This window comes from Paroedura picta, chromosome 7 (assembly GCF_049243985.1).
Source record: "Paroedura picta isolate Pp20150507F chromosome 7, Ppicta_v3.0, whole genome shotgun sequence".
Taxonomy (NCBI): Eukaryota; Metazoa; Chordata; class Lepidosauria; order Squamata; family Gekkonidae; genus Paroedura; species Paroedura picta.
In genome coordinates this window covers 114,991,520-115,019,260 of record NC_135375.1, presented here as the reverse complement: position 1 = coordinate 115,019,260, position 27,741 = coordinate 114,991,520, and the positions used below count along the sequence as shown (strand labels likewise).

The window sequence follows — 27,741 nt, the reverse complement described above, 5'->3', positions numbered from 1 at the left end:
TGCACTGGCCGGAGCAATTTTAGCATAATCTGGAGAGAGCAGAAATTTCCCCACCCGCCCGGTCCACCCCGGATTAGTGGAGTCAGGATGGAAAGAGTCTACTGTTTATGAACCGGGTGCCAATACCACATTCCTAAACAAGAGGCAATGCCCTAGGGCAGGGGTAGTCAACCCGTGGCCGTCCTGATGTCCGTGGACTACAATTCCCATGAGCCCCTGCCACCAAACGCTGGCAGGAGCTCATGGGAATTGTAGTCCATGGACATCTGGAGGACCACAGGTTGACTACCCCTGCCCTAGGCAGCTCAGTGGCCCAGTGCAGCCCCGCAGAACTGCCTTGGGCATGTGTCCCTTCTGGAGACGGTGCAGTTGGCCCAGGGCTGGGGAGGAGCCAGGCATGGAAGCCCCCATTTCCCCCTGCCATACAGGCCTGCCCCATGTGGGGCATAAAAGGGAACGTAGAAAAATCCATGTTCCCTTGCCGCAGGGCAACAGAGGGCCTGAATCAGGGCCGGCCTGGTGGCACCAAGGTCATGTGAAGGTGGGGAGCAGGCCCACAACCAGCGGAGCATCAGCCCGGGCCCAATTCTCCGTTTAAGAATTAATTGTTTAGCTTCTGAGATTTGGGTCATCCGGGTCGGGACATTTTTTTTAATTGCCTCTTTTAAAACCTCCCCCGCCTTCTCTGCCCAATAAGGTTTCTCAAGCAGCAAAAGCCAGCATGGGAGTGGCTGCAGTTTCCTCCTGGGATGATGAAACGGAGCAGAAGGCTTCCTCTTTTCATGTCCAGCAAAAGAATCGCGGTGCTCAGCTGGCTTTCCCGAGGCACAAGAGGCGAGATGCTCCATGTGCTTGTCGGCCTGAAAATCCTCTTTCTCCTGGCAAGTAAGAGTTCTTTCTACCCTGTATTGCAAGTGGGCCCTTCCTGGATTCTGGCTGCCAACTTCCACTATTGCAGCCGACAGAGCTCAGTTCCCCTGGGAGGCATGGCTGCTTGGGAGGGCGGAGTCCGTGGCTTTGCACCCTGCTGAGGTCTCGCCCTTCCCCACCCCTGCCCTTCCCAAGGCTTCATGCATTTGCTGGCAGGGGCTCATGGGAAGTGTAGTCCATGGACATCTGGAGGGCCGCAGTTTGACTACCCCTGCTCTAGCGGAACTTGTAGATGGGCAAAACATGAAGATCCCAAATGTTGGTGAGGTTTCTTTATCCTGGAACTGGAAAAACCCAACAGGTGACAGTTAGGACCTTCAAGGTTGAATGTCTGTATTGTTGTTAAAGTTATATTACTTTTATTATGCACAATTTAAAAAAAAAGTTAGGAATTAAAAACACACATACAGCCCGTAGGCCAGAGGTTCTCAACCTTCCTAATGCAGTGATGATCCCCAACCAGAAAATTGTGCAAAGGTTCTTTCACAGAAATTAAACCGAAACTGACCAATGGTGTGAAGATCCATGGTTCATGATCGGTAATAAATTGTTTTTTCCTGGGGTTTCTCAGTTCAGTTCTGCTCAAACACGCACACGTGGCAGCTCCACACAAACGCGCATACACAGAGGTGCCGCGCATGCGCGTTTGCATCCGCTGGGGGCACAAATATGCATGTGTGGCAGCTCCACACATGCGCGTTTGTGTCCGCCGGCATGCCAGTGGCCGCGCCTGCCTCCCCCCCCCCCCCGCAGTGAGAAGCTAGCAAAGCAGCCCGGCTAGCTTCTCACTGGGGGGGGGGAGGCAGGTGCGGCCGCCGGCAGCCCAGTACCAAGGCCGGGGGTTGATGACCCCCGCCGTAGGCTATTGCAAAACAGTGTGCTATGCACTATATGAACCAGGGTTGTGTGCTTCGGCTTGGTTTGGCTGCCTCGGCGATCACCAAAGCCCAAAGCGGCTGCAGCGCAGAAGGGAGGAGTGGCCACCTTGGGCCTTGGTGATCGCCGAGGCAGCCAAACCGAGCCAAAGCGCACGCCCCTAATATGAACCGACAGACCAACACGTTACGACCCTCATGGGGTCTTCTTCAGAGGCCTGGTTTTAACACACGCCAGTTCTTAACACATATAAAATATGTCCTGCAGCCAATAAAAGCTCCAAGGTAAGAGCTGCAAAGTACCAGAGTGACTTAATGAAAGAAGATGTCTCCTTATCGGTCATTAGCTCTCTTCCGAAGGCTGCCCTAAATGTCAACGGTGTGATCTCTCATTCGTGCACGGATTGCAGGTCGCTTCAGTCATTGCAATACTTGCAAACCAGACCTTGTGTCATTTTTCCAGATCTACAGTAGTTCTGTGGAACTCCTGTTTGCCTCCTTGGGGGCGACGGCCCGGCTCCAATAGGATAAATAGCATCTTTGGGGACTCTTTTAGGAGAAAAACTAGGATTCCAAATGTTGCCCTTCAGGCTACGAATGACCAGAGCCAGACAAGACCGTTCCATTCAAAAGGCCGTCCTTCTCCACGTCTGTGGTGCTGTCACCGAAGAGTCTCCAGAGAGCACAATTGGTACAGAAGAAAGGGAGCACCCTCCCTGTGACTTCGCGCACTATGGGCCCTTGCGCTGGCTTGATCACTCCCACTCACTTGCCATGCTGAAAAAGCATGAGCAAACACCAGTGCATGAAAGGACAGAAAGCGTGTTGCAGGCCTCTCCATAGATCACACGCTCGCTCTCTGCATTTGCAGCCAAGAAAATCTGAGTAAGGTAGCAAGTAGTCTTTACAGTTCTTTGGTAGGAAATCTGTATCAGTCCAGGACTTGTTCATCTTTCGTTCTTTTAAATTCTGTATGTTCTTTGAATTGTTTCTAAATTTTGATGTCTTTTGCGTTAAAATCGCAATAGCCGTTGTTGGTTTCTGAGGGCAGCTGCATTGGTCTGCAGGAGAACAACTGGTTCAGGGGTAGTCAAATTGCGGCCCTCCAGATGTCCATGGACTACAATTCCCATGAGCTCATGGGATTGTAGTCCATGGACATCTGGAAGGCCGCAGTTTGACTACCCCTGAACTAGAATTTTGGAGAATGAACTTTTGAGAGTCAAAGCTCCCTCATATCCAAAACATCTTGGCCTCTAAGGTGCTACTGGACTCAGCCATAAATAAACTTGTTCTGACATACTCTGTTTTAATTTTTAAAGCATTCATGAACTCTCATTCCTTATGCCTCCCTCTTTGTCTCCTGCTCTTTCAGGTTCCCAGGGGGCTTCCAGCCAGTTTCCTCTTCCGCTTATTTACCTGGAGATGCCTTCAGACCCCTTAATGGAAGGGGACTCTGTCAAGATATTTTGTGTGGCTCCCAGAAAATACACTGGGGCCCACTTCTACTTGCTCCTGGTAGGCCAGGCACGGCCCCTGCAGATGCTTCCGGCTGCAGAAGCCCAGCACTTCGTGGCTTTCCTTCTGGAGAACGTGACCTCCCACAATACAGGCACCTACAGATGCCAGTATGGCGTGCTCAATGGGAGCCAGCTGCAGCCCTCTCAGCGCAGCGACACTGTGGAAATTACAGTGGAGGGTAAGGCTTTGTGGGCAGGGTTGCCACCTCTGGGCTGGGAAATCCCTGGAGATTGGGAGAGGAGCCTGGCCATGCTGGTGTTTGGAGAGGGGCAACATGCTGAATCCACCTTACCAGAGCAGCCATTGTCCAAAGGTCTTTATGATCTTCATATCTCAGTCGTCTGGACATCACCTGAAGTGGCACTGGGTCCCCTGATCATGGACGGGGAATGGGAGGGAGGGTTGCCAGCTCCCATTTGGGAAAATCCTGGAGACTTGAGGAGCTCAGGGACTTCAGGGGGGTACAAGGCCATAAAGTCCACCTGCCAAAGTCACCATCTTCTCCAGGGGAACTGATCTCTGTAGCCTTTCCGGGGAATCCACAGGTCCTGCCTGGGGGCTGGCATCCCTGCCTGCAGGCGGGGGATCGGCAAGTGAGGCCACTGCACTTCATGGGAAGGGCTACTTATGACAAATGTGGCCTGCTGAGGCTACTGCTGGACAGGTAGGCGGGCCAGGAACCCCTCGCCACCAGCACAGGAGGTCCAGGTTGGGAAAGATGTGGAGAGTTGGGAACGGAGGCTGAGGAGGACAGGGATCTCTGTTGGCTTCCGTGTCATAGACTCCCCCAGCATCCGTCTTCTTCAGGGGAACCGATCTCTTTAGTCTGGAGTAGAGCTGTAATTCCCGGGGATCCCCAGGCCCCACCTGGAGGCTGACACCCCAGTGGGCAGGTCTACACCATGTTCAGCAGGGCTTAGTTCCAGGAAAGTGCTCTTTGGATTGCACCCCTAAGCCGGTCTGTTCAGTGGGGCTCATAACTAGGAAACACGCTTTAGGATTGCGTTGTTAGTTTTACGGGCACATTTAACAGGCCCCAGTCCATCGAGGGATGGCTTCACTAGAGGTTAAATGGCCAGGTGAGACCAATGCTTCCCAGTCAGAAGAGACATTTTCTGCTTTCCCCCCTTTTTTTCATCATTTCTGGTCCCTTTTGTGTCTTTAGTTTTCACAACATTTTGTGTTATTTTCCCATTTTCCCAGTTCTTTTACACCTATCCTTTTCTGGAAGCCAATTGTGAGTTGTCTTTTCACTCATTTCTGTCCATTTTCTTTGTGTCCCCCTCAATTGCTTCCCACCTCGTCCTGTTTTTTAGTACTGGACTGTCACATCTTTAACCTCTCCTGGGGAGGAGTTAGGGTGGACCCTGTCCGTGATAAAAACTCGGAGGGGCGAATCAGGAGCCCCTCCGAGTGGCACTCAAGGGCCGTGGCCTTCGCGTGGCTACCCATGTGCTGCTTGGCCTGGCCTCGGCCAGCAGGGGACTCGCCACGCAGAAGGAGAAGCGGACTTCCACCACAGTGACTCCTCCCGCTGGCTTCCCCACGGCCCTGGGAAAGGAGACACGGCGTCCCTGCCCCTTTCCCGCCCCCCCCACAAATGCACCCATCCACCGCCAACTACCCCCCCCCCGATCCCGACATCCGGTCCCACGCCACTGCTGCTTCCCGGCCACCAAACACACACGCACAACCACACACACGCACCTACCCACCGCCAACTACCCCCTCTGGCCCCCCCAGACCCCTTCCCGCACCGCTGCCGCTTGCTGCACACTGAAAATGCACGTACACACCCATGCACCCACCCACCCACCCACCGCCAATTACGCCCCCCAGGCCCCTTCCCACGCCGGCGCCCCCGCCACCTCGGCCCGACGGCCACTAGACACCTCTCGACCCCCCCGCCGTCCCTGCCCTTCCCACCCCCACCCCGACCGCCCCCTTCCCCGACCGCTTGCCGCTCACCTACTTCCTTCCCAATGTCCTCCACTTTGCCGCCCCTTTCCTCACATTCCCCCAGCACTGCGGCTAGGCCACACAGGCGCCACCACAGCGCTAAACTGAACCAGGCATGCACGGAGTCCCGAATATGCCTGGTTTCCCTGCCCTGCGCGCCGACACAGGCCCGCCCCCCTTGCAGCATGCACGCGTGTTTGCCGTCCCCGTCGCCCGTGCCGCACCCCCCACAGCTGCGCCGCTGCCCGCCACTGCCCCGGTGCCCCCCTGCCACCATTATGCTGCCTTCCCCTGCCTACGCGCGGGGAGAGCCCTGCGCCCGACACCCTTACTCTGCCCATTTTTAGAAATGGGCTTTATCCCTAGTCATTTAATAACTCCTCCCCACCAGACAAGTGGTTTTATTTTTGTAAAGGCACCTAAGTGTCAATATATCAACATGCCACCAGAATGAAAGGTTGCCCAAGTTCTCCGAATTCCCAGCATTCGTTTTTGATGTGAAAACATTTTATGCAGTAGCCAAAGAGAAAATCTTTTAAGATGCGCAACAGAAAATGCAATGGAAATCCTGGGGGCTTTTTGCACGCCTTCAAAATCGCACAATGGTTGCCAATTGGAAACGCTATTGATTTGCCATAACGCACGACATCGTAGACAATCTGCCACACACCTGAAACCAATCTGCAAAAAGCGCTTCCTTGTAGCGCTTTCAGGGGAATCCCAAAAAGTGGATTCACCCTCCGGAAAGCGCTACACTCTTGCAACCAATCTGCAACACTAGCGAAAAAGACCTGTGCGTTAACATTGTTGCGGTTTCTTCAAAGTCCCTCCTCCTGAGCCTGTCCTCCAAACTTCCGGCGAAGCGATCGCCATTTTTTTTTCTCCGAGCGAGCGGGGATAAACGCACCAGCGAGCCTCTTTCTGTTTAGAGGCTTCCCTGGCTTCAGTCCTTCACCTTTAGTCACTAAGCACAAACCACATAAAAGCCCGTTTGCTGAAATAAAGTCCCTTTATTTTTTACACATTAATTCAGCCGAAAATCGGGCCCGTGAGAGGGGGGGGGATTTTTTTTTTTCACTCGAGGCAGCGTGGCAACGATCATACGATCAAACGACAGCTCACATTAGGCAGCTGGATAGGCAGCTGGATGGGTCTCTCCGTTGCAACGAATCTACACAGATTTGTTACAATGGGTCTGTTTTTTTTAAAAAAAAAACCTTTCTTAAAGGGAAAGGGGCTGTTTGGGAGCATGCTAACGGCTGCCCATTGGCTGCTTGACGGCCAGGGGCGGGATGAGCTTGGCAATAGCGCTTCCTTTTCTGCCGAGACCGGAAGCTGTGGGAAACGCTACAAAACGCAACTGGATTAAAACTACAAAGGCAGGTATGCATAACGACGAATTCCACTATTTTAAATGGTGATTTTTCATTCAGTGACCAATTTGCAACAAAGATCCCGGTGCGTAAAGCCCCCTGGAGTAATCATCGACCACCAAAATTGAAAGGACATGGAGACACAAGCTGTACACATCCGGGAGGCTGGGCATGAGGGGCACCCTTCTCTACGGCCACAGGTAGCACGCATAATGCTCCAGGGTTACATTGCAATATCCCCCTTTTCAGATGATTTCGAAATTATAAAACCAGCAGTTTTGTTATGTTGAGATCTTCAACTCAACATAAAAATAATTAAAATTGAAAAAAAAAAATACAGTTATGTTTGATGTATGTGAAAACATCTTACACATCAAGCCCAATTCGTGTAACTTTTTAAACGCAAGTCTTCCTTGTGGGGATGTGCCTTTTCCATTATACCTCTGTAAAGAGACTTTTGAAAAAGGGTAGTTGGGATTTCATAGAACCCACTTAACCTATTGTTAAAATGATATAGCAAAATGAGCATGTGCAGAAAATAAAAGCCTTCCAGAGAGGCCATTTCCTCCAGGGGACTGTCTCTATTGCCTGGGGCGACCTGGCTGCTCTTTGCCTTGAGTTGGCAGGTCCCCCCAGGCAGCCAGCTGGAGATGGGGGTTGTGGGAGGGGCTTACTGGGACCAGATGGTTTCATCAATGGTGACCACATGATGTGTCCACGTGACTTCTAACAGGATCCGGAAGTGATGTAGGCACATCGGGGACGTTGGGGTGATACTGTGGTTTTGGGGCAATAACTCTATGATAAAAGTAGCTTCTTCCATAGAGTTTTTGCCCTCCAAGAAGAGCATCACCTGAAAGCCCCAACATGCTTACTTTACCTGTGGGTGTCATTGAAGTCATGTAGACATATCACTGAAATTTAAGATATTCCTCCTTTTGGGGGAGGTATGTCCCCCCATCGCTGGCCAGCTGATTGGTGGTGGGGACTGGGGCATGAAAACAGGGGATTTCTCCCCACACCAGGGGCATCCCTACCTTTTTAGACTCTTTCTGCTGTACCTTTATTATCCAGAATGCTACTCTCAGGGATTCCTTGCCCTCTCCCTCCCTTTGTCCACCTTGTGGGCTGGACATGCATTCTACAACCTCTTCATCTGAGCTTAGAGAGATAGCTGGAAGCTGCTGGTCTGCCATTCCTGTTTAGCATGATGTTCCCTCACAATAAAGTAATAACAAGTAATAAAGTTCTACTTTCTAGGTAACAAGCCTCAAGCAGCCAGACTATGGGATGCTGCTGTGTTTTCAGGTTGGCCTTGAAGATCATACCCCAAAGATATTGTGTGGGGATGGCATGATTCTTATTCTACCCATGTAAACCCTTTTCAGAAAGAGAAAACTGCCTCATCATCTCTTCTTTTATTTCAGCGTTTGTTGTGAGTACGGTCCCTCCAACTAGTCCTCCGGGGTCTGATTGTCAAGGTGAGCCATTTTCCTAAATGCAAAATGAGGGCAGCCTGCAGCTGTTTGTGAAGGAGGACTGAGGAACACAGCAGAAATGGCAGAGGAAGGCCAAGTAGACGGAAGAGGCCATTCGTTAATAGCTTTCATTAAATCAGATGTTCCCAGCAGGGATTCCTTCCTTCTGGTGCCCACCAGGTGTTCAGAAATGGAGTCTGGCCAGGGAGGATCTTTTCCAGCATGACTTCTGATGACCTGTGTAGATTAAAATGGTGTGATATTAAACCATAGATTCCTTAATATGAACTCAGAAGAATAAGAACAGGAATCACCAAGGCAATGATGTATAGTAATTTCCTCTCTATATGTTTAATAAAGGATCAAAGTAAAGAGTCAACCAGAACAGGATCCTAGGTTAAAATATCTGCTTTCTGCCTGTTTTCACCAGTGGTTGCTCTACAATGTAAATAAACAGGGCCATTCCGCACAGGAAAAAAAAAGCCTTACGCCAGCGCAATGGCGTAAAGTTAAAAAGAAGCGCCTCATGGAATTCCTCACCTGCTGTATCCTCTGCTGCCATCTTGCGCTTCCTGGCATTTTGCACGGCTGTTTGAAATGGTATAAGAGGGGAACGTGCTATACACGCTCCTCTCTTCCCCCTGTCAATCAAGACAGGCAGCCAATCACCTTTCTCCTCTTTTAAAGAGACTGCGAGCTAACTTTTCTAAAAATGACTTCTGCGTTTAAATGCATATGCATCTATTCATAGACCAATGCAGTATACAGCATAGTGACTATGACATCTTGCGATTTGGAGGTGATACCTCTGTTAATACAGCCCAAGGCTGCCTTTGTCTTCTTGGCTGCCGCATCACACTGTCTGCTTCTATTTGGCCAGAGAGAACTAGCAGTGCCTTTTGCACGGCTGCTTCCGTAGAATCATAGAGTTAGAAGGGACCTCTTGGGTCATCTAGTCCAACCCCCTTCACTATGCAGGACACTCACATCCCAATCGCTCATCCACTGTAACCTGCCACCCCCTTAAGCCTTCACAGAATCAGCCTGTTGGATGGCTATCCAGCCTCTGTTTAAAAATTTCCAAAGATGGAGAACCCACCACCTCCCGAGGAAGCCTGTTCCCGAGAAACCGCTCTAACTGTCAGGAACTTCTTCCGGAGGTTTAGACGGAATTTAGAATCATAGAATCATAGGAGGGACTACTCATCAAGTTTGCAGATGACACCAAATTGGGAGGACTGGCAAATACTCCGGAAGATAGAGACAGAGTTCAACGAGATCTGAACACAATGGAAAAATGGGCAAATGAGAACAAGATGCAATTTAATAAAGATAAGTGTAAAGTTCTGCATCTGGGTCAGAAAAATGAAAAGCATGCCTACTGGATGGGGGATACGCTTCTAGGTAGCACTGTGTGTGAACGAGACCTTGGGGTACTTGTGGATTGTAAACTAAACATGAGCAGGCAGTGTGATGCAGCAGTAAAAAGGCGAATGCCATTTTGGGCTGTACCAACAGAGGCATCACATCAAAATCACAAGATGTCATAGTCCCATTGTATACGGCACTGGTCAGACCACACCTGGAGTACTGTGTGCAGTTCTGGAGGCCTCACTTCAAGAAGGACGTAGATAAAATTGAAAGGGTACAGAGGAGAGCAACGAGGATGATCTGGGGCCAAGGGACCAAGTCCTATGAAGATAGGTTGAGGGACTTGGGAATGTTCAGCCTGGAGAAAAGGAGGTTGAGAAGGGACATGATAGCCCTCTTTAAGTATTTGAAAGGTTTTCACTTGGAGGAGGGCAGGATGCTGTTTCTGTTGGCTGTAGAGGAGAGGACATGCAGTAATGGGTTTAAACTTCAAGTACAACGATATAGGCTAGATATCAGGAAAAAGTTTTTCACAGTCAGACTAGTTCAGCAGTGGAATAGGCTGCCTGAGGAGGTGGTGAGCTCCCCCTCACTGGAAATCTTCAAGCAAAGGTTGGATACACACTTTTCTTGGATGCTTTAGGATGATTAGGGCTAATCCTGCGTTGAGCAGGGGGTTGGACTAGATGGCCTGTATGGCCCCTTCCAACTCTATGATTCTATGATTCTATGATAGAATTGGAAGGAAGCTCATGAGTCATCTAGTCCAACCCCCTGCACTATCCAGCCTCTGTTTTAAAATGTCAAGACATGGAGAACCCACCACCTCCCGAGGAAGCCTGTTCCACTGAGAAACCGCTCTAACTGTCAGGAACATCTTCTGGATATTTAGACAGAAGTTCTTTTGAATTAATTTCATCCCATTGGTTCTGGTCTGTCCCTCCGGGGCAAGAGAGAACAACTCTGCTCCATCCTCGATATCAGCGGTCCCCAACCCCCGGTCTGGGGACCGGTACTGGTCTTGGCTCCTCCTTGTCCTCCTCCCCGGCTGCTGCCCTGCCACTCTGCCTCCAGCTTGCCTTTGGTGCTCTCCGGCGGCTGCCATGGCTGGGGCTCCCCCTCAGCATGGCACTGCGCAGCTGCTGCTGGCAGCGCCTCCCAATGGGCGGCAAGAACTCAGGTGCGCCGGCAGGAAAGCAAGTGGAGCAGGAGCTCAGGAAGCGGTGATGTCCCTCGGTAAAAGACTACCCCCCCCCCCGGCCCTCAGTAAAATTGTCAAGCATTGACCAGTCTCCGGTGATAAAAAGGTTGGGGACACTGCTCTATATGGCAGCCTTTTAAATACTTGAAATTGTCTCCTCTCTATCAGTTGTCTCCTCTCCAGGCTAAACAGACCAAGCTCCCCCAACCTTTCTTCATACATCTTGGTCTCCAAACCCCTCACCATCTTTGTTGCCCTCCTTCGGAAACGATCCAGTTTGTCTACATCCCTCTTCAAGTGGGGTGCCCAAAACTGAATACAGTACTCCAAGCGAGGCCGAACCAGAGCAGAGTCAAGCGGTACCATCACCTCCCGTGATCTGGACACGATACTCCGTTTGAGACAGCCCAAAATCCCATTTGCCTTTTTAGCCACTGAGTCATACTGTTGACTCATGTTCCGTGTGTGGCCTACTATGACTTCTAGATCCTTTTCACACATAACACTACCAAGAGTCCCATCCTATATTGGTATAGATGGTTTTTCCTACCTAAATGCAGAACTTTACATTTGTCCCTATTGAATTTCATTTTATTCAGTTTAGCCCAGTTCTCGAGTCTATCAAGATCATCCTGTATTCTGTTGCTGCCTTCGGTTGTGTTTGCTACCCCTCCCAGCTTAGTATCATCTGCAAATTTAATAACTATCCCCTCTAATCCCTCATCCAAATTGTTTATAAATATGTTGAACAACACAGGCCCCAGGACAGATCCTTGGGGCACTCCACTTGTCACTCTTCTCCAAGAGGATGCTGAACCATTAACACAGGGGTAGTCAAACTGCGGCCCTCCAGATGTCCAAGGACTACAATTCCCAGAAGCCCCTGCCAGCATTTGCTGGCAGGGGCTTCTGGGAATTGTGGTCCATGGACATCTGGAGGGCCGGAGGTTGACTACCCCTGCATTAACAAGTACCCTCTGGGTACAATTTGTCAACCAGTTATTGATCCCCCTGACAGAATTAGGATCCATACCGCACTTTACCAACTTGTCAACAAGAATATCATGTGGAACCTTATCAAAAGCTTCACTGAAATCCAGATATATTATGTCCACAGCATTGCCCTGATCCAGTCAGGTAGTCAAACAGGGATGTTTGGGCTGGATATAGTTGCCCGTTGACCTGGACAGTCCAGCATTTTCTATGATGGTTCGGAAAAATACTGAAAACACAACAGATGTTTAGAGTTTCCCCCCAGCCTGTCCTGGCCGATACCCTGGACCCCTAGCTCTCCCCTGCCATGCCGCCTTAGGAAAGAAGCGGAATTGCCACTTGTGTCCGGAGTCACTGACTGCAGCTGCCCTCCTGCCTTTGCTTCTAGATCCGTCTCGGATTCTCCTCATTGCCTTGAGTGTGACTGGAGGGCTCCTTCTGGTGACAGTCCTGCTGGGGGCGGCGATGGCCTTCGGACGCTGTACGTGAACAACAAAAGCTCGGCTTCTGCAGTCCCCCTCAGGGCCAGCTCTAGATTTGTGAGGGCCGAGGGTTACAGAGGATGCCAAGGTCCACTTCCCCCTGAACCACCATGAGAGAGAGGCAGTGGCCATTTCAGCATGGAGTATCAACCGTGGATTCAGGGCCGTCAGGATATGGGAGGGGTTTTCTCCTGTTTCCCCACAGCAACACAGTGCATCAAGGCACTTCCTGGGTTTTCCCTGACTCCTCTCCAGTCTTTTCCCAACCTCTGAAGTTTTGGTAAAGATTGCAAAAAAGCTCAGGTTGCTGCTGAGTGAGGGAAAGTTAAGATTCCCCCCCCCCCAACATGGTAGCCATTTCCTCCCTCCCCCCACCATAGAGGGCTTTTCCTTCTTGAAACTGCTTTTCCAGTTTTCTTCTTTCTTTTCATAATTTTGACAAGATAAAAACACCTGTCACATAAAACACTTTACAAACAGCAGCAACACTAACCCCAGCGCCCGGAACTAGAGGAGGAGAGCAGAAAAGATAAAGAAAAACATATCTACAATAAACATGGAGCCAACATAGAATGGCGTATCTTTCTATCGTTGTAACAACAGGAGCAACAAGACCTCTGGATTCTCCGCTTGCATTTGTTGCTTGGCTTTTTTAATGACTCCAGCCCTTTTCCCGACAAGAGATATCAGGAAAGGGTATCTTTGCAACAGAACCTGCTGCACCTAGGTGTAAACTCCACGGAGCTTTTATTCCAATCCCAGGTCAATTCAGTCCCTGCAGTCTACCCAGAAGGCGATTTCCGTTTTGATTTTGGGCGATTTACATTTCCCTTCTGCAGCAAGAAGGATTGATCCAGAGTCACCCTACCTTTAGAGTGCTTTTAAACCTCAATATTTTAAGAATCGAAATGAGAAAGCAGGCTGTTTTGAATCTGGGCTTTGCTCCAGAACCCCTGATTTGCCAAAGCTGCTCATGTGACAAGTTTGCCTTAAAGGAGAAGCCCCTGATTTCTCTCAACTTCAGTTGGTCTTGGATTTTTTTCTCCCTCCTCTGCCTTCTTTGATCCTCTCCCCCCCCCCTTCAAGAAAAGAAAGAAAGAGGCTTGGCTCCCCCCCCCTCTGAATTACCCTAACCACGTGCAGAATACTTTCCTGTTTCAATGGGGAGGGGGGGAAGAGGAAGACCTGAGTTCAAATCGATCTGAATTCAACAGGATTGACAATAGAATAAACAAAGTAAGTTCAGATTCTGCCTTAGTTTTACAACAGCATATCAATAGGAAACAGGCAATCCAAAGAAACTGACAAATCCCATGGTGTGGGCACAGCACTGTGGGGGGAGTGTGGCAGGGAGACCACAGAGAGACCAGCCACTGCTGAGGAGTTTTATCTGTTGCCGCTCCAGTAGTGAGGAAAATGAGGGCATCCCCCTTGTGTAGTGACTTCCCTCCCCTTCGAGGCACTGAGATCCTTGCAGGTTGATCAGGGACAGACCCCCTCACCTGCTTACAGCTGCTGTTTTCAACTGGACTTCTGGGAATTTGGGTTTCAGGAGACTTCGCAATGCCTTTTGTATCTCTCTTCACCAGATAACTCTCATTCCCTCTTTTTCTTTTCTCACTAGTTAAGGAAAGAAGACGACAGAAGAAAAAGTAAGGCATACTTATCTTCAACAGAAAAACCTTTCTGGCTTGGGCAGGGGGGTTGGCCTGGTGGATGTTCTCCTGTGGATGCTACTCTGGAGAGGTTACTTTCAGCAGGTCTCACAGCATGGAAAAAACAACAGACAGCTCTTCCTGGAGCCTGGGGCCATTTTGAATCATCCCAGAGGGCCATGACATCAGGCCTGGGGAGTGACAGTCGGGCAGGAGTGGTGGGGTCTGTTCAATTCCTGTGCCCACATTTCCTCCTCATGCAAATGGCAACTGTGGCTTCAGCTCCTTCTCCTGAGGCATGTGTGTTAGGAGGGAGGGTACAATTGGGTCCATTAGGGAAATCCAGTGGGCCAAACAGCAATCCTCAGGACCATTTCAGGTTGGGAATATAGGTCCAAACATGCTGTTCTAATCGGAATTGGGTGTCACACCTGTGGGCATAAGCAAGGACGTGCTTGAGGCCCCAGGCACAGGCTGGGGAGCCTAGGCCCTACTCCCTTTCACCCTAGCTAAAGGAACAGCCTTGCCTGTCCTCTGGGAGATGTGGGCGGGCCAGTGGCCCTTCTGCCGTTGGCAGGCAAGGAGCTTATGGGACAGCTTTCCTTGGAGGAGCCAAAATATTCTAGCTGGACCTGCTAACAGTCTCAGTGGCAGAGCCCCTGCCTGGCCTGCAGAAGGTCCCAGGGGTACCTTCTGGGTTAAAAGATCAGGTAGCAGGTGATGGGAAATGCCTCCGCTTGAGACCTTGTAGAGCTGTTGCCAGGACTGGCCTAGACGGACTAAGAAAAAGGTCCTTACACGGGCTATGTGTTTCTTTGCTCAGGGAGGCGGACTCCTGCTGGACAGAAGGACGGCGCTGCACAACAGGTACAAACTGGGCAAGTGGCCGGGACCCCCAGGAGTGCTTCCAGCAGCACAGGCCAGTGGCCCTGGTCTCCTCTGCTGCTCGGGGCTTGCCTTGCTGCAGAGGCAACGTGGCTCTCGCATCCTAACTGCGGAGTGAGGCCGCGTGTCTTCGCCTGCAGGAGAGCACTAAACCGTTTCAAGCAGTTACTCCCTTCCATGACAGCGCGGGTTTTTGCAGAATGATCTTTGCTGACATTTGCCCCAGGTTATTTATTTTCTTCTTGTTAGGTTTTGTTATTCATACCCTTGTTCCAAGGAGCTCATCTTATCCTCATAACCACCCTGGAAGGCAGGCGAGGCTGGAAATTTGAACCAGCGTCTTCCCAATGGTGGGATTTGAACCAGGCACTTCCCAGTCAGAGTTGTCAAAGAACAAGCCTGTCGGCCTCTGGCTCCCAGGACTAGTTTACCATCTCCCAAGTAAAAAAAATAAGCTCCTAGTCTAGTATCATCCACCGGGCAATACGTTGTGTTGAGCGTGTGAATTCCAAGCTAGCCCATCCCTCTCCGTAGCCTGACCCAAAACTTAAAACCTTTTGAGCCTATACCAGGGGTAGTCAAACCGCGGCCCTCCAGATGTCCATGGACTACAATTCCCATGAGTCCCATGAGCGAATGCTGGCCGAGGCTCATGGGAATTGTAGTCCATGGACATCTGGAGGGCCGCGGTTCGACTACCCCTGACCTCTACGATCAGGCGATCCTTCATACTCAATCAGGAGCCCCTTCTGGTGGAAATTATTATTATTATTAATTAGATTTATTTCCCGCCACTCCCCGTAGGCTCGTGGCGGGTCACAATAGTCCTATCCCCATTAAAATACCCATTAAATGTCCAGAATATGACTTCACCTTCTCACTCATTCCCCCTCCTAATCCAGATTCACAGGCTTTGTCCATCAGCCGTCTGCTGGGGCAGCAAATTGGCTTTGGAGAGAGAACAAAGTCACTCTGGGCCCCGTGTTAATTATTGATCCGTCCCAGAGCGGGCAGTCTCTGACAGAAAGGGAGGCCTTGCAAGACAACTCATGAGACAGTAGTGCAGACCAGGAACCACCCCCCGCCCCCAGGACCCTTGTGGGCATGATGGAGCTGTCAGGGATTCTTAGACCAGGTGGGCATTTGCCCACATAGGCCACTGATTGGCCACAGGAGATCTGGATTTTTATACCGCCCCTCCATATGGCTCTGGGTGGTTGACATAGAGCGTCATTACATAGAACATTATAACAAGACAGCAAATATAACAGTCATGACAAAGAGGCTGGTCGGTCCTCAATGGGGGCCAGAGATTTTTCTGTCCCGGCCCCCACCTGGTGGAACGAGTTCCCAGAAGAAATCAGGGCCCTGTCCGAAGGAGCTCCTCCACCAGGCATTGGCTTGAGGCCGACCGACGCAACAACAATGACCAGAAGCAGCCAGACCTCCCTGGGGGGTCGTCTAAGTTGTCATTCTGTTTGAAGCCGCTGCTGGATTCTAATTGACTAGCAGAAAAGCCCCTTGTGTCCCTGGATACATTGGGCCCTCCGCCACCCCCCTCTGCCTTCGAGGCCACCCCGCCCCGAGGGCGGCAGCACAGCTGACACTAGGCTTGTACGGTCCAGTACACTTGGGCCACCACTCAAGCGTGAGGTGGTCAGCGCCATGGCCCTGGCCGCCTCGGGCTTGAATGGCCGCTGAAGTGGCCAAAGCGTGCCGGAACGCCCAAGCCTAGCTGCCACCCCCCCCCCCCCCAAAAAAAAGAATCTTTCCTGTGTGGCTGAAGACAAGCCGTGGCCGCTACTTGGTGACTGACCATGCTGGGTACGAATTCCAAAGGTGCCCGCAGAGTCCCAAGGGTTGGCGGCCCCGATCTATTTAATCGTAGTGTTGATCTCTTTGGGCTTGGGCTGCCTCTTAACCCTTTTTGCACTTCTTCCTCCTCAGAGCTGTCTTTCGATAACTGCGTGCTCCCGGCCTCCCTGGTAAGTTGCCAAACAAGGATCCACAGTGGACAACGTTGCTGCTTCACAGCTGAGCATCACAGAGTTGGAAGGGATCTCCCCAGGTCCTCTAGCCCAACCCCCTGCAGAACGCAGGAAACTCACAACTACCTGCCCATCCAGAGTGACCCCCATTCTGTGCCCAGATGATGCCCCCCCCCCAAAAAAAGCCCAGAATCCCTGGCCAGGCTGGCCTGCAAGAAATTTGTTTCCCAGCCCTTAAGTCAGTGGTTCTCAACCTTCCTAATGCTGCAACCCTTTAATACAGTTCCTCATGTTGTGGTAAGAGCCTCTTGTGGCGCAGAGTGGTAGGGCAGCGACATGCTGTCTGAAGCTCTGTCCATGAGGCTGGGAGTTCGATCCCAGCAGCCGGCTCCAGCCTTCCATCCTTCCGAGGTCGGTAAAATGAGTACCCAGCTTGCTGGGGAGTAAAATGGTAATGACTGGGGTAAAAGGTAAAGGTAAAGGTATCCCCTGTGCAAGCACCGAGTCATGTCTGACCCTTGGGGTGACGCCCTCTAGCGTTTTCATGGCAGACTCAATACGGAGTGGTTTGCCAGTGCCTTCCCCAGTCATTACCGTTTACTCCCCAGCAAGCTGGGTACTCATTTTACCGACCTCGGAAGGATGGAAGGCTGAGTCAACCTTGAGCCGGCTGCTGGGATTGAACTCCCAGCCTCATGGGCAAAGCTTTCAGGCGGCTGCCTTACCACTCTGCGCCACAAGAGGCTCTTAATGACTGGGGTAGGGAATGTCAAAACCATCCTGTATTGAGTCTGCCATGAAAACACTGGAGGGCATCACCCCAAGGGTCAGACATGACCCGGTGCTTGCACAGGGGATACCTTTACCTTTACCATGTTGTGGTGACCCCCAACCATAAAATTACGCATGTGTTCTTTCACAGAAATTAAACCAAAACTGAACAATGGCGTGAAGATCCATTGTTCATGATTGTATATCTTTTTCTGGGGTTTCTCAGTTCAATTCTACTGATCTCTCTTCCGCTGCTCCTGACAGACGAACGCTCTATCTTGATCTCTACAAGGCTGTTGTGTAGATGGCACCCCCCCAGCCAAGCTGTTTGCCCTGCTGCGACCCCTGTGAAAGGGTCATTCGACCCCCAAAGGGGTCCCAACCCCCAGGTTGAGAACCACTGCCTTAAGTGGCGATTGGCATTTCCCTGGGCCTGCAAGAAAGGGCCACAAGAGCCAAGCACAAACACAGTCCCTTCTGCTCACCCACTCACAATCTGCCTAAGTTCACACAATCAACAGTTGCACATGGAGCTCTTTTTCTTCCCTTGCCTCTCCCCATCCATCTTTTTTCTTTTTGGTCTCATCTGCTTCTTTCCACCTTGGCCGTCTTTCCCACAAGAAAGGAGACCAGGAAGCTGCAGAGAGCAGAGATGCCCAGATCTCCTCAGCCAGGAGCTGTAGACTCACAGCTGACGGCAACCAGGAACAGCCAAACTTCTTCACCTTCAGAGCATCAGAGTGACCTCCAGCGTGTAGCATTCCTCCTTTATGGCCACAGCCTGCTCAAAGCACCAACAGGCAGAAGAGCTATGAGGCATCACTGGGACCTTTCTCTGCTGTGGTCCCCCCCACCCACCCACCCTCACTAGACATCGGAGGTCACCTAAAGGGAAGATTTTGCCAGCTTCATCCATTTGTGCTGTTCTGCTCCATCTCTGAGTGAGACAAAGAAAAAGAAAGAAAGAAAGAAAGAAAGAAAGAAAGAAAGAAAGAAAGAAAGAAAGAAAGAAAGAAAGAAAGAAAGAAAGAAAGAAAGAAAGAAAGAAAGAAAGAAAGAAAGGAGCATAATTCAGCCCAGAGTGGTCTTCCGTTCTAGGACTGTGGCTAGACTGGAGGGAGGAGTCAAGAAGACATGGGCAGCAGGATTTTGATAAATAATGTGATTCCTTCTTGCTTGTATGTTGGAGCAGACCTTACTTTGTCATTGAAATATGTGTCTCCTCACCATGTTCTGTCAGTGTCCCCTAAATGTTTTTTTGTTTGGCCTTGGCAGTTTAGAAATTTAGATGGCAGGGGCTCATGAGAATCGTAGTCCATGGACATCTGGAGGGCCACAGTTTGACTACCCCGGTCTAGCAAATGTCTCTGTCGCAGCTTTGTTCCCACCACCCAGTTCCTTAGGCGTGTAAACTGCTGACTTTGCTGGGCAGGTATTTTATTTTTTATTTTATTACATTTATTATATCCTGCCTTCCTTTGTGGCTAATGCGGGGGGGGGGAGAGGGGGCCGCGGCCTGGTGGTTGGGGACCACCGCTGTGCAGGACACTCACAACCTATTAAGTTCTGCTAGCAGCTGTAATCTATGTTAAAGGCTTCCACCTTTTTTTGATTAGTGGCTTTCAAGAATGTCATTTGGTTCTTTTTGTAATTTCCTCATCCATGTTTTGTTGGGAGTAGTCACTGGATGTAGCTTGATGTATATATTTTTCCTATTCAGCTGGTGAGCCACATTGGTCTGAAGCAGCAGAACGAAGTCCAAGTCCAGGGGCACCTTTAAATACGAACCAGGTTTTATCCTGGGTGTAAACGTTTGTGTGCACACACATTTCTCTAGAAAGCTTATGCCCAGAATCAAATTTTGCTGATCTTAAAGATGCTAGCACTTTATATTTCACGGATGTAATTGTGTGTGCTTTCCAAATAGAAAGTTCATGCTTTTTTCAGGGGGGGGGGGGTGTTGCCTTTCTTTTTGTGCTGTGATTGCAGTTTTCTGCCTCCCCGCCCCCTTGGCACGTTACCAACCATCTATGCTGACCATCCTATATGATGAGCATTTGATTGCTTCAGCGACCATTGTTCTGCACAATTTTTCTCTCAAATAAAACGAAAAGGCGATTAGGTCCCATTCTGGGCTGTTCCGGATAAATTTAGGCTGGGGCTAGGTTAATAAAAAGCACATTTCAACCATTTCATCATTTCTAATATTGCTTTCAAGCCTCTTTAATTAGGGTGCCCAGATGACCGCTTTTTTCACGTCTTTCCTCTTTTGGGCTCTGAGAAAACCTGTGCAAAGGTCCTCTTTTGGGGTTGGAAAGTTAGCGATACCCCCCCTGCCCCGGGCACGGCTTCACCTGGGAGGGGGGGGGGTTGGGATGAGCGTTGCCCCCGGGAAGCCTCGCCCGAAGGCGCCAGTCGGGAAGGAGGGGCAGCCGGGACTGGTCGCAGTCGCCGTGTCGGAGCCGCTGGGAGACGCCTTCGGGGGGCGGCGAAAAGCGGGATCTACGGCCTCTCCCCCCTGCCAGCCCTTCCCGCCGCATTCCCCGGGCCAGGCCGCGCCGAAGCCGCCCTGGGCCGCCGAGCACACGCCGCGCCCGCCGCCTCCTCTTCCTCCTGCTGCTGCCGCCGGGCGGGCGCGATGGGCGGCGGGCGCGGGGCCCGGGCGCTGCTCTTGCTCCTGCCGCTGCTGCTGCCGCTGCTGTCGCCGTGGGCGCCGTGCCGGGCGCTGCCTGCCCCCCAGGACGCCGAGCTCACCTTCCTGCTGCCCGCCGGGCGCCGCGAGTGCTTCTTCCAGGCGGCGCCGCCCAACGGCTCGCTGGAGCTCGAGTACCAGGTGAGGCCCCGGACGGACGGCCGGCCTTGGGCTTGGGCTTGGGTTTGGGCTTGGGGGCGGCTGCAGGGACCGCGGCCAGAGGCCCCTTCGGGGGCGGCTCCACTCCGGGTTGCCAGCCTCCCCCGGCCCCGCCCCGCCCCAGGGTTGGCAACCCAGCAGTGGGGCGGGGCCCTCGGGGATGCCCTTGCAAGCCGAGTCCAGCGGCCCCTTGAAGACCAGCCGCGACTGATCCAGGGCGGGAGCTTTGCAGGGCAGGCGCCCCAACAGCGGAAACAGAGGGGGGCGAAAGCTAGGGATGGTACACGAGTAAACTGTGTCCCAACACGCTTTGCCAGAACAGCCCATCAGTCCCCTTGAGTTCACTTTTGTTGTGCGACTTCAGACCGACACGCTTGAATCCCTCGCAAGCAGCCACTGGAGGCGACTGACGCGGTGTTATTTGGCACCGAAAGGGTTTGTCAGCACAGTCTGCCCAGGAGAACTCATGCAGGATCCGGAAGTAGACTGCGAGGCAGGAAAGCTTGTATTGAAATAAGCATAGTCAGTCTTCAAAATGCCCCACTAGACCTCGCCCCCACCCAGGTGGCCCAAGATGGCGCCTTCTTGTCAAATCTCAGAAACTAAGCAGGGCTGGTGGAGACAGGCCACAGCAAACCCCCACTGCCTTGCAGAACCCAGGAGAAGCTGCCACAGGTTAGCTGCGGCTTGGTGGGATTTCCCACCTCCACGCGACACTTTGGCTTCCTTTGGCAAAGACAGACCAGCGTGGCTCCCCCTCTGCCCCCTCCCCAGCTCCTGTGGAGCCCCCCCTCGCCCTGACCGTGTCCTCGGTGGCCCCCTGCAGATCATTGGCGGAGCTGGACTGGACGTGGACTTCTCCCTGGAGAGCCCTGCTGGGGAGCTGCTGGTTGAGGAGTACCGGAGATCGGATGGGCTGCACACGTGAGTGAGCGCTTGTCTTCTGGCCGTCCGGCCCCACTGACAGGCCAAAGCACTGGCCCTTATTTTACTCAGCTAAAAAGGTTTTTTTTTAACTGTTTTTTTGTTTTGCTACTTTAGACCAACACGGCTATCCACTTGAACCAATTAAAAAACATTCATTAGCTACCTATCTACCATACATTGTTCAGGGCAGTTTACAAAGTAGATCATAAATCATCAAAATGCTAAAAACAAGAAAAAAATGGTTCTTTAGTTATATTCAGAGTAAGATAAAGAATAGGGACACGGTTAGGGCCATTGCAGGGTTAGGAAAGTGACCTTGTAACAGGTGTTGAAGAGAGGGCTGAACTGCTCAGTTCCTACTTCTCCTCGGGCTTCTCCTGTGAGTGGAATCGTGCTCAACGTGGCTAAATCATTTCACGTGATGATGAGGGATGATGGAAGTTGTGGCCTGGGATCACTGTAAGGTTAGTCCACAGATTCTTTAAATGAAACCAAATCCTCTGGGCCAGATGAATTGCATCCAAGGATGCTAAAAGAGCTTTACGCTCTGCGGGTGAGAACCTACTGGTCATTCCCAGCCCTAAGGAAGCACGCCTAGCCTCGCCCAGGGCCAGGGCCTTTTCAGTCCTGGCTCCCACCTGGTGGAATGAGCTCCCGGGTGAGCTGCGGGCCCTGTGGGATTTGTCAGCTTTCCACAGGGCCTGCAAAATAGAGCTCTTCCATCAGGTTTATGGTTGAGGCCGGGGTCAGCGAACCAGGGACATCACCCCCCCCCCCCCCGGAGTTAGGAAGTGTACGTAGCACTCTTCCATTATCTCCGATGTTAGTATGGGGAGGGATGAGGGTTTTCTACCGTCATGTTAGTATCTCATAGTTTTAATGGGAGTTTTAATGGGGTTGAGATTGTTGTTACCCGCCTCGAGCCTATAGGGAGAGGTGGGAAATAATAATAATAATAACAACAACAACAACAACTTGCAGATGTAATTTCTGAGCCTGCCCATTATTTCTGACGATTCTTGGAGAAGCAGTGTAATGTCAGAAGACTGTCCCTATTTTCAAGAAGGGGAAAAGGAGGATCCGGGTAACTACCCATGTGTCAGCTTGACGACTAAGGCTGGCAAAATTTTAGAACAAATCCTCAAACATTCAGTCCTTGAGCGGCTAGAGCAGATGGCTGTAATTATGAAGAGTCAGCATGCCTTTCTCAAGAGCAAGTCACGTCATCTCATTGTTTTTTGGGGGAAAGTTACTACTTTGCTAGATCAGGGGAGATTATTTTCCTGCCTATGGAGATAGGCTAGCTATCTGTGGATAACTGTGGAGATAGTTTGGCTTGATTTCAGTAAGGCTTTTGATAAGGTTCCACATTCTTATTAACAAGGTAAAATGTGGTATGGATCCTGTTTCTGTTAGGTGGATCGAGAACTGGTTGGCAGATCGCATCCAAAGGGTGCTTGTAAATGGCTCGTCAGCTTCTTGGAGAGGACTGATGAGTGGAGTGCCTCAGTATCTGTCCTGGGCCTGTGTTGTTCCGTTTAATATTTCTAATAAGGGCTTGGAGGAGGAGTTGGTCTCATGGTTTAGGTGCCATTCCCTGTACTTGGCCACATTCCCAGTATTGCCATGAAAGCAGGGAACTGGCCACTTCCATTGACCTGGGGGGGCATTCTCGCACCTGGGAAAGAGGTGGAGCCTGGACGCCTGCTGCCTCCTTTCCCCCCCCCCCCAATCCTCTTTTAGCATGGCCCACTGATATCACTTCCAGCTGGTTCCAAGGCTCCTCAAAGCCTGAACACCATTTTACCAAATATTTGTAACCATTTTGGCAAGGTTCCCACAGCCTTAAAAAGATTGGAGCCCCCTGGTATAAATCATGTTCTCGAGGACAGAATCCTGTAAGAGAAATCAAACCTAAAAGCAAGCTCTTACGGAGAGGATAGAGATGATGTGGCTGAAGTGGAAGAATCCTAGATGACCTCCAGGGTCATCTAGTTCAGGGGGAGTCAACCTGTGGTCCTCCAGATGCCCATGGATTACAATTCCTATGAGCCCCTGCCAGCAAACGTTGGCAGGGGCTCATGGGAATTGTAGTCCATGAACATCTGGAGGACCACAGGTTGACTAGTCCCTGCAGAATGCAGGACACTCACAACTCAAGACGCGTGCCTTTCTCGTCCAAGCCTTCTTGACTTTGCCCCCCTGTTGGTTTCTGTTTCCCCGCCGGCAGCATTGAACCCACCGAGATGGGGGACTACAAGCTCTGCTTTGACAACTCCTTCAGCACCCTCTCCGAGAAGCTCGTCTTCTTTGAACTGATCTTTGACAGCCCCCAGGAGGATGAGGACTTAGCCGGCTGGGCAGAAATGGCAGAGCCAGAAGAGACGCTCGACATTAAGATGGAGGACATCAAGGTGGGCTGAGAGCTGGGGGGGGGGGCTGGGGGGCGCTGAGGACAGAGGAAATTTTTCTAGCACTGATGTTGGAATTGAGGAGCACATCTCCAAATCCATGCACAGTGCAATATTATTGGACCCAAGCTTTTGGAGTCCCGGGCACCTTTGGGATTCTGGCACTGTGGATTGGGTCCTGCTGCGAAATGGCTGCTTCAGAAGGAGTGCCGCAGGAGGCAGAGGCAGAGCCAGCCCCGATATGACTCCCAGAGCTTGCCTCCAGTCGTATAGAGAAGGTCTTTGTGATGGGGTGGCAGGTGCTGCTCAAGCAACATTTTTAAAAACTGCATAGCCAATCGAAAGCCTTGCTGGGCAGAAGCCCCCCCCCCCGCCAGAACAGGTGTTAGCAGGTGCTGAAGTGGTGGTGGGCACCTCGTTGGGGACCCCTACATTCAACCAAAGGGGTCCAAGGCCAGTCCGCAGGAAGGCCTGACGTCAGAGGCCTTGGCTGGGGGCGGGGGAGGGGGAATGATGGGGTTTAATGGTGAAAATATTGAGGGTAATATTGGGATTTTGATGTCTGTCAATGCCTCAGCTGAGGAAAAAATAAAATAGGATGAGATCCTTTGGTGGAAGCTGGCCAACATATACTAATCTTCAAGTCAGAGTTTGTTCAGCCCAGTGAGAAAACGGTGTAAAAGCTGCCAGGTGACAGCAATTTCTTATCCTCTTCTTATTTCAAATAACAAGGCCTGCCATCTTCTGCAGTCATACTGAGCATGTTTGCTGTCATCGTAGGGAACAGTCAAACCCAATCTTTAACAGAAACCTTTTCTCTGAGGTAAAAACCTGCTCTTCAGAGATATTCTTTCCCCCTGGTTCATATGAAGTTAACAATCAGGATGTTCACAATATGGACATAGTACATAGTAATTGCTTCACACACAGTTTATGGCATAGTCTACCTCAGGGGTAGTCAAACTGCGGCCCTCCAGATGTCCATGGACTACAATTCCCAGGAGCCCCCTGCCAGCGAATGCTGGCAGGGGTTCATGGGAATTGTAGTCCATGGACATCTGGAGGGCTGCAGTTTGACTACCCCTGGTCTACCTGGTACTATAGCAGACCATCGGATTCAAATTCTAGCCGAACGTCGTTGTGTCTTTCTCTCTCCGGGCGAGTCCATCCAAGGGTTCTCTGAGCAGTCTTTCTCCGGTCTGCTGTTCTAGGGATCCATTGAGACGGTGAAGAGCCGCCTGGAAAGGAGTCTCCAGATGCAGGCCCTCCTGAGAGCCTTTGAGGCCCGCGACCGCAACCTGCAGGAGAGCAACCTCAGCAGAGTCACCTTCTGGTCCGCCGTCAACCTCAGCGTGCTGCTGGTCGTCTCCTTTCTCCAGGTGTCCCTGTTGAAAAGCCTCTTTGAGAACAAGAGGCGAGTTTGGATGTAGCGCATGAGACAGGCCTCCTGCATGGGCCAGGGTCCGCCCTCCCGGCCCAGACTGCTTGAAGGCTGCTGCCATCCTTGTCCGAGGAAACTATGGACGAAAAGCTGCCCTCGAGATCAAGGGCCGACTGGGCTCCAGGCGGCCATCGAGGTGTGCGGCAGCTGCCAGTGAGCAAGAGCAGATTTCTGTGCCTTGGACATTGCAATAAACTTTGGCGTTCTCAGGGCCTGAGTGCGGGCTACGTCTGTAAACATGGCTTATCCCGTAGACCTCATCTGGGAGGGACCGCTGCGCCTGGCCAGAAGCTGCCTTTTCCTCCCGACGGCTTCTGGCCAGAGCTCTCCAGGGGGGCTGTCATCCCTCCGGCCTCTTCTTCCCTGGCCCTGCATTCCCAGCCCGGCTCCCTCAGGAATAGCCACCACTGCCTCTGATTGGAGGGCCTGTTCTCAAGGAAGTGTTTGGCCCTCTGCTGGGGGGCACGGGGGGACGGGGCGTGTGCCAGCCTGTGGTGCGGCCACCTGCTCAAGCCGGAGCTGCTTTCCAGCGGGAGGTTGTGTCTGGGGCTGCCCCTCTGCCTTTGCGAAGCCCACGTCTTTCAGGATTCGGGGGCAAGAAGAGCCATGACTCCTGTTTTTCATATGCTCACAGTCTCCGGATGTCACCTGGGGAAGAGATCGGGTTACATTGATGCTTTTTGTGTCCAAGTTACCACCAGAAGCTCTTTGCTGGACCCACAGTTAAGAAGGCTTGACCCTGACTTGGAATCTAGGGCAGGCCCAGTGATGTGTAACTGACCACCCTCTCCTGTGCCTCTGAGATCCCCTGGCTAGTCTAGGAGCAGCCTGGGCAGGCAAAACCCATCATCGGACGATGGAAGCCAAGCAGGGGTCCCTCAAGGCACTCGGGGTGGGGGGGGGCGACGCAGAGGCAAGCAACGGCCACCCCCCTCTGGATGCCTCTTGCCTGGGAAGGCCTGCAGGGATTGCCCTAAGTTGGTGGCCACCGGATGGCAAAGGAAAGGGAGGACAGGGCTCTGAGAAGGAGGCTTGGAAAGGAAACAGGTCAGCGGTCCTTTGGTAGAGCGGTACTGGCCCGAGATCAGGGGGAAATGTCCGCAGTCCGAGAAGTTCAGCAGCCGAATCAGTTGCCTCCGGAGGTGGTGAGCTCTCCATCCCAGGCAGTCCTTGCCTGGGTGCTTGGGGCTGATCCTGCATTGAACAGGGGGGTGGTCTAGATGGCCTCTGTGGGCCTTCCCACTCTTGCTCTCCGTGTGCCTCTTCCCAGGTAGGTGGCAGCCAGAGACAGGTGGCCTTCCGCTTGAAGCTCACCTGGCACCTGATTTCACACGGAAACACACCTTTTTGGCCGTTTAGGCTGTCTTGTGCTGTTCCTACTGGCTTCCCTACCAATTTTGATAACTGTACAGTCATAGCGTTTATAATTTTTGTTTTTATCTGATGAGTGACCTTGAGCAGGTCTCTGGAGAGGTGACATATGAACTTTCTAAATAAACTAAAATAATAAATGTTCTACGAGATGACTCGAATGCCATCTGCTGCAGTGTAGCAAAATGGATCTTTATTTTTCTCTCCTGCCCTGGAAGATGCCAAGCTGAAGAGCACATCCCTACTCAGAAGCTAATCCCGGTGGGCGCTGCTTGGCTCTTGGAGGGGCACCGCAGAGGAAGTCCGGGGGGGGGAGGGTAATGGCCAGCCCCTTCTGCTCACCTCTTGCCCTGGAAGCCCTATGAGGTTGCCCTCGTCTCCTGTGACTTGACAGGACTGCCCACCACAGATAGTTGAAGAAGCAGACACAATCAGTGACTGCTTTTTGACTTAAATATATATAAGTATTTTTAAAGCTAAAAATGGTGTTACTCAGAGCAGCCCATTCCTGCTTAGGATGGCATTACGTAAGAGACATGCTGGATCAGGCCACTAGGCCAGTGGTCTGTCTGCTGCAGAATCCTGTTTCACTCGGTGGCCAATCAAGCTGCCCCTCAAAAGAATAACGGGAACCCAAATATAAGGACCGGCATGAAGAAGAAGAAGAAGAAGAAGAGGAAGAGGAAGAGGAAGAGGAAGAGGAAGAGGAAGAGGAGGAGGAGGAGGAGGAGGAGGAGGAGAAGAAGGAGAAGAAGGAGAAGAAGGAGAAGAAGGAGAAGAGTTGGTTCTTATATGCCACATTTCTGTACCCGAAGGAGGCTGAAAGTGTCTTCCAGTCGCCTTCCCTTTCCTCTCCCCTCAACAGACAACCCTGTGAGGATCGTGGGGCTGAGAGAGCCCTGAGATTCCTGCTCTGTCAGAACAGCTTTCTCAGTGCCATGGCGATCCCAAGGTCACCCAGACGGCTGCATGTCGGGGAGCAAAGAATTAAACCCGCCTCGCCAGGTTGGAAGTCTGCACTCTGAAACAAAACACCAAACAGGCTTTAGAAGTCCCATTTAATCGTCGCCAGTGGAGATGACTGTGTTTTTACACTGAACTGTGTTATAATGTGAACGGCCCCTTCCTTGCTTACATCTTTTAATGGTTTTCCCAGGTTTCCTGCCATACGGAGGGCAGCATAGAAGAAAGGGACCAAACTGGGCATAGTGGTTAGGAGTGGTGGCTTCTCATCTGGCGAGATGGGTTTCATTCCCCC

The 27,741-nt window shown here is 51.6% G+C and overlaps 2 protein-coding genes and 1 long non-coding RNA gene across 7 annotated transcripts; 2 read left to right on the top strand and 1 right to left on the bottom strand.

Annotated features, from left to right (window-relative positions):
• The first annotated feature begins 323 nt into the window (after positions 1 to 323).
• C7H19orf38 (chromosome 7 C19orf38 homolog) lies at positions 324 to 18,538 on the top strand. Of its 3 annotated transcripts, none has more exons than XM_077346075.1 (8): positions 324 to 881; positions 3,181 to 3,504; positions 8,086 to 8,139; positions 12,090 to 12,182; positions 13,808 to 13,835; positions 14,662 to 14,705; positions 16,671 to 16,708; positions 18,108 to 18,538. In XM_077346075.1, exons 1-8 carry the CDS (start codon positions 722 to 724, stop codon positions 18,351 to 18,353), a joined length of 987 nt encoding a protein of 328 aa, XP_077202190.1. In that variant the 5' UTR covers positions 324 to 721; the 3' UTR covers positions 18,354 to 18,538. The 3 variants fall into 3 exon arrangements, with proteins under 3 accessions (XP_077202190.1, XP_077202193.1, XP_077202191.1); XM_077346078.1 differs by having other exon boundaries at positions 18,104 to 18,370; XM_077346076.1 differs by having other exon boundaries at positions 759 to 885.
• On the bottom strand, positions 5,963 to 20,370 carry LOC143841596 (uncharacterized). Its single transcript, XR_013232736.1, has 3 exons — positions 20,237 to 20,370; positions 13,686 to 13,803; positions 5,963 to 8,373 (listed from the first exon to the last, which is right to left on the bottom strand). It is a non-coding gene; the product is annotated as an uncharacterized LOC143841596 (long non-coding RNA).
• TMED1 (transmembrane p24 trafficking protein 1) lies at positions 19,739 to 26,630 on the top strand. Of its 3 annotated transcripts, none has more exons than XM_077346072.1 (4): positions 19,744 to 20,315; positions 21,108 to 21,257; positions 23,491 to 23,674; positions 24,883 to 26,630. In XM_077346072.1, exons 1-4 carry the CDS (start codon positions 19,858 to 19,860, stop codon positions 25,099 to 25,101), a joined length of 1,011 nt encoding a protein of 336 aa, XP_077202187.1. In that variant the 5' UTR covers positions 19,744 to 19,857; the 3' UTR covers positions 25,102 to 26,630. The 3 variants fall into 3 exon arrangements, with proteins under 3 accessions (XP_077202188.1, XP_077202187.1, XP_077202189.1); XM_077346074.1 differs by having other exon boundaries at positions 19,829 to 20,315; positions 21,160 to 21,257; XM_077346073.1 differs by lacking the exon at positions 21,108 to 21,257 and having other exon boundaries at positions 19,739 to 20,315.
• The last annotated feature ends 1,111 nt before the right edge of the window (positions 26,631 to 27,741 follow it).

Coding starts and splice junctions, on each gene's coding strand:
- C7H19orf38 (XM_077346075.1), top strand. CDS start 722: ATGGGAGTGGCTGCAGTTTCCTCCTGGGATGATGAAACGGAGCAGAAG. Junction 882..3,180: donor TGAAAATCCTCTTTCTCCTG/GCAAGTAAGAGT, acceptor CTGCTCTTTCAG/GTTCCCAGGGGGCTTCCAGC. Junction 8,140..12,089: donor TCCGGGGTCTGATTGTCAAG/GTGAGCCATTTT, acceptor CTTTGCTTCTAG/ATCCGTCTCGGATTCTCCTC.
- TMED1 (XM_077346072.1), top strand. CDS start 19,858: ATGAGCGTTGCCCCCGGGAAGCCTCGCCCGAAGGCGCCAGTCGGGAAG. Junction 21,258..23,490: donor AGATCGGATGGGCTGCACAC/GTGAGTGAGCGC, acceptor CCCCGCCGGCAG/CATTGAACCCACCGAGATGG. Junction 23,675..24,882: donor TTAAGATGGAGGACATCAAG/GTGGGCTGAGAG, acceptor CTGCTGTTCTAG/GGATCCATTGAGACGGTGAA.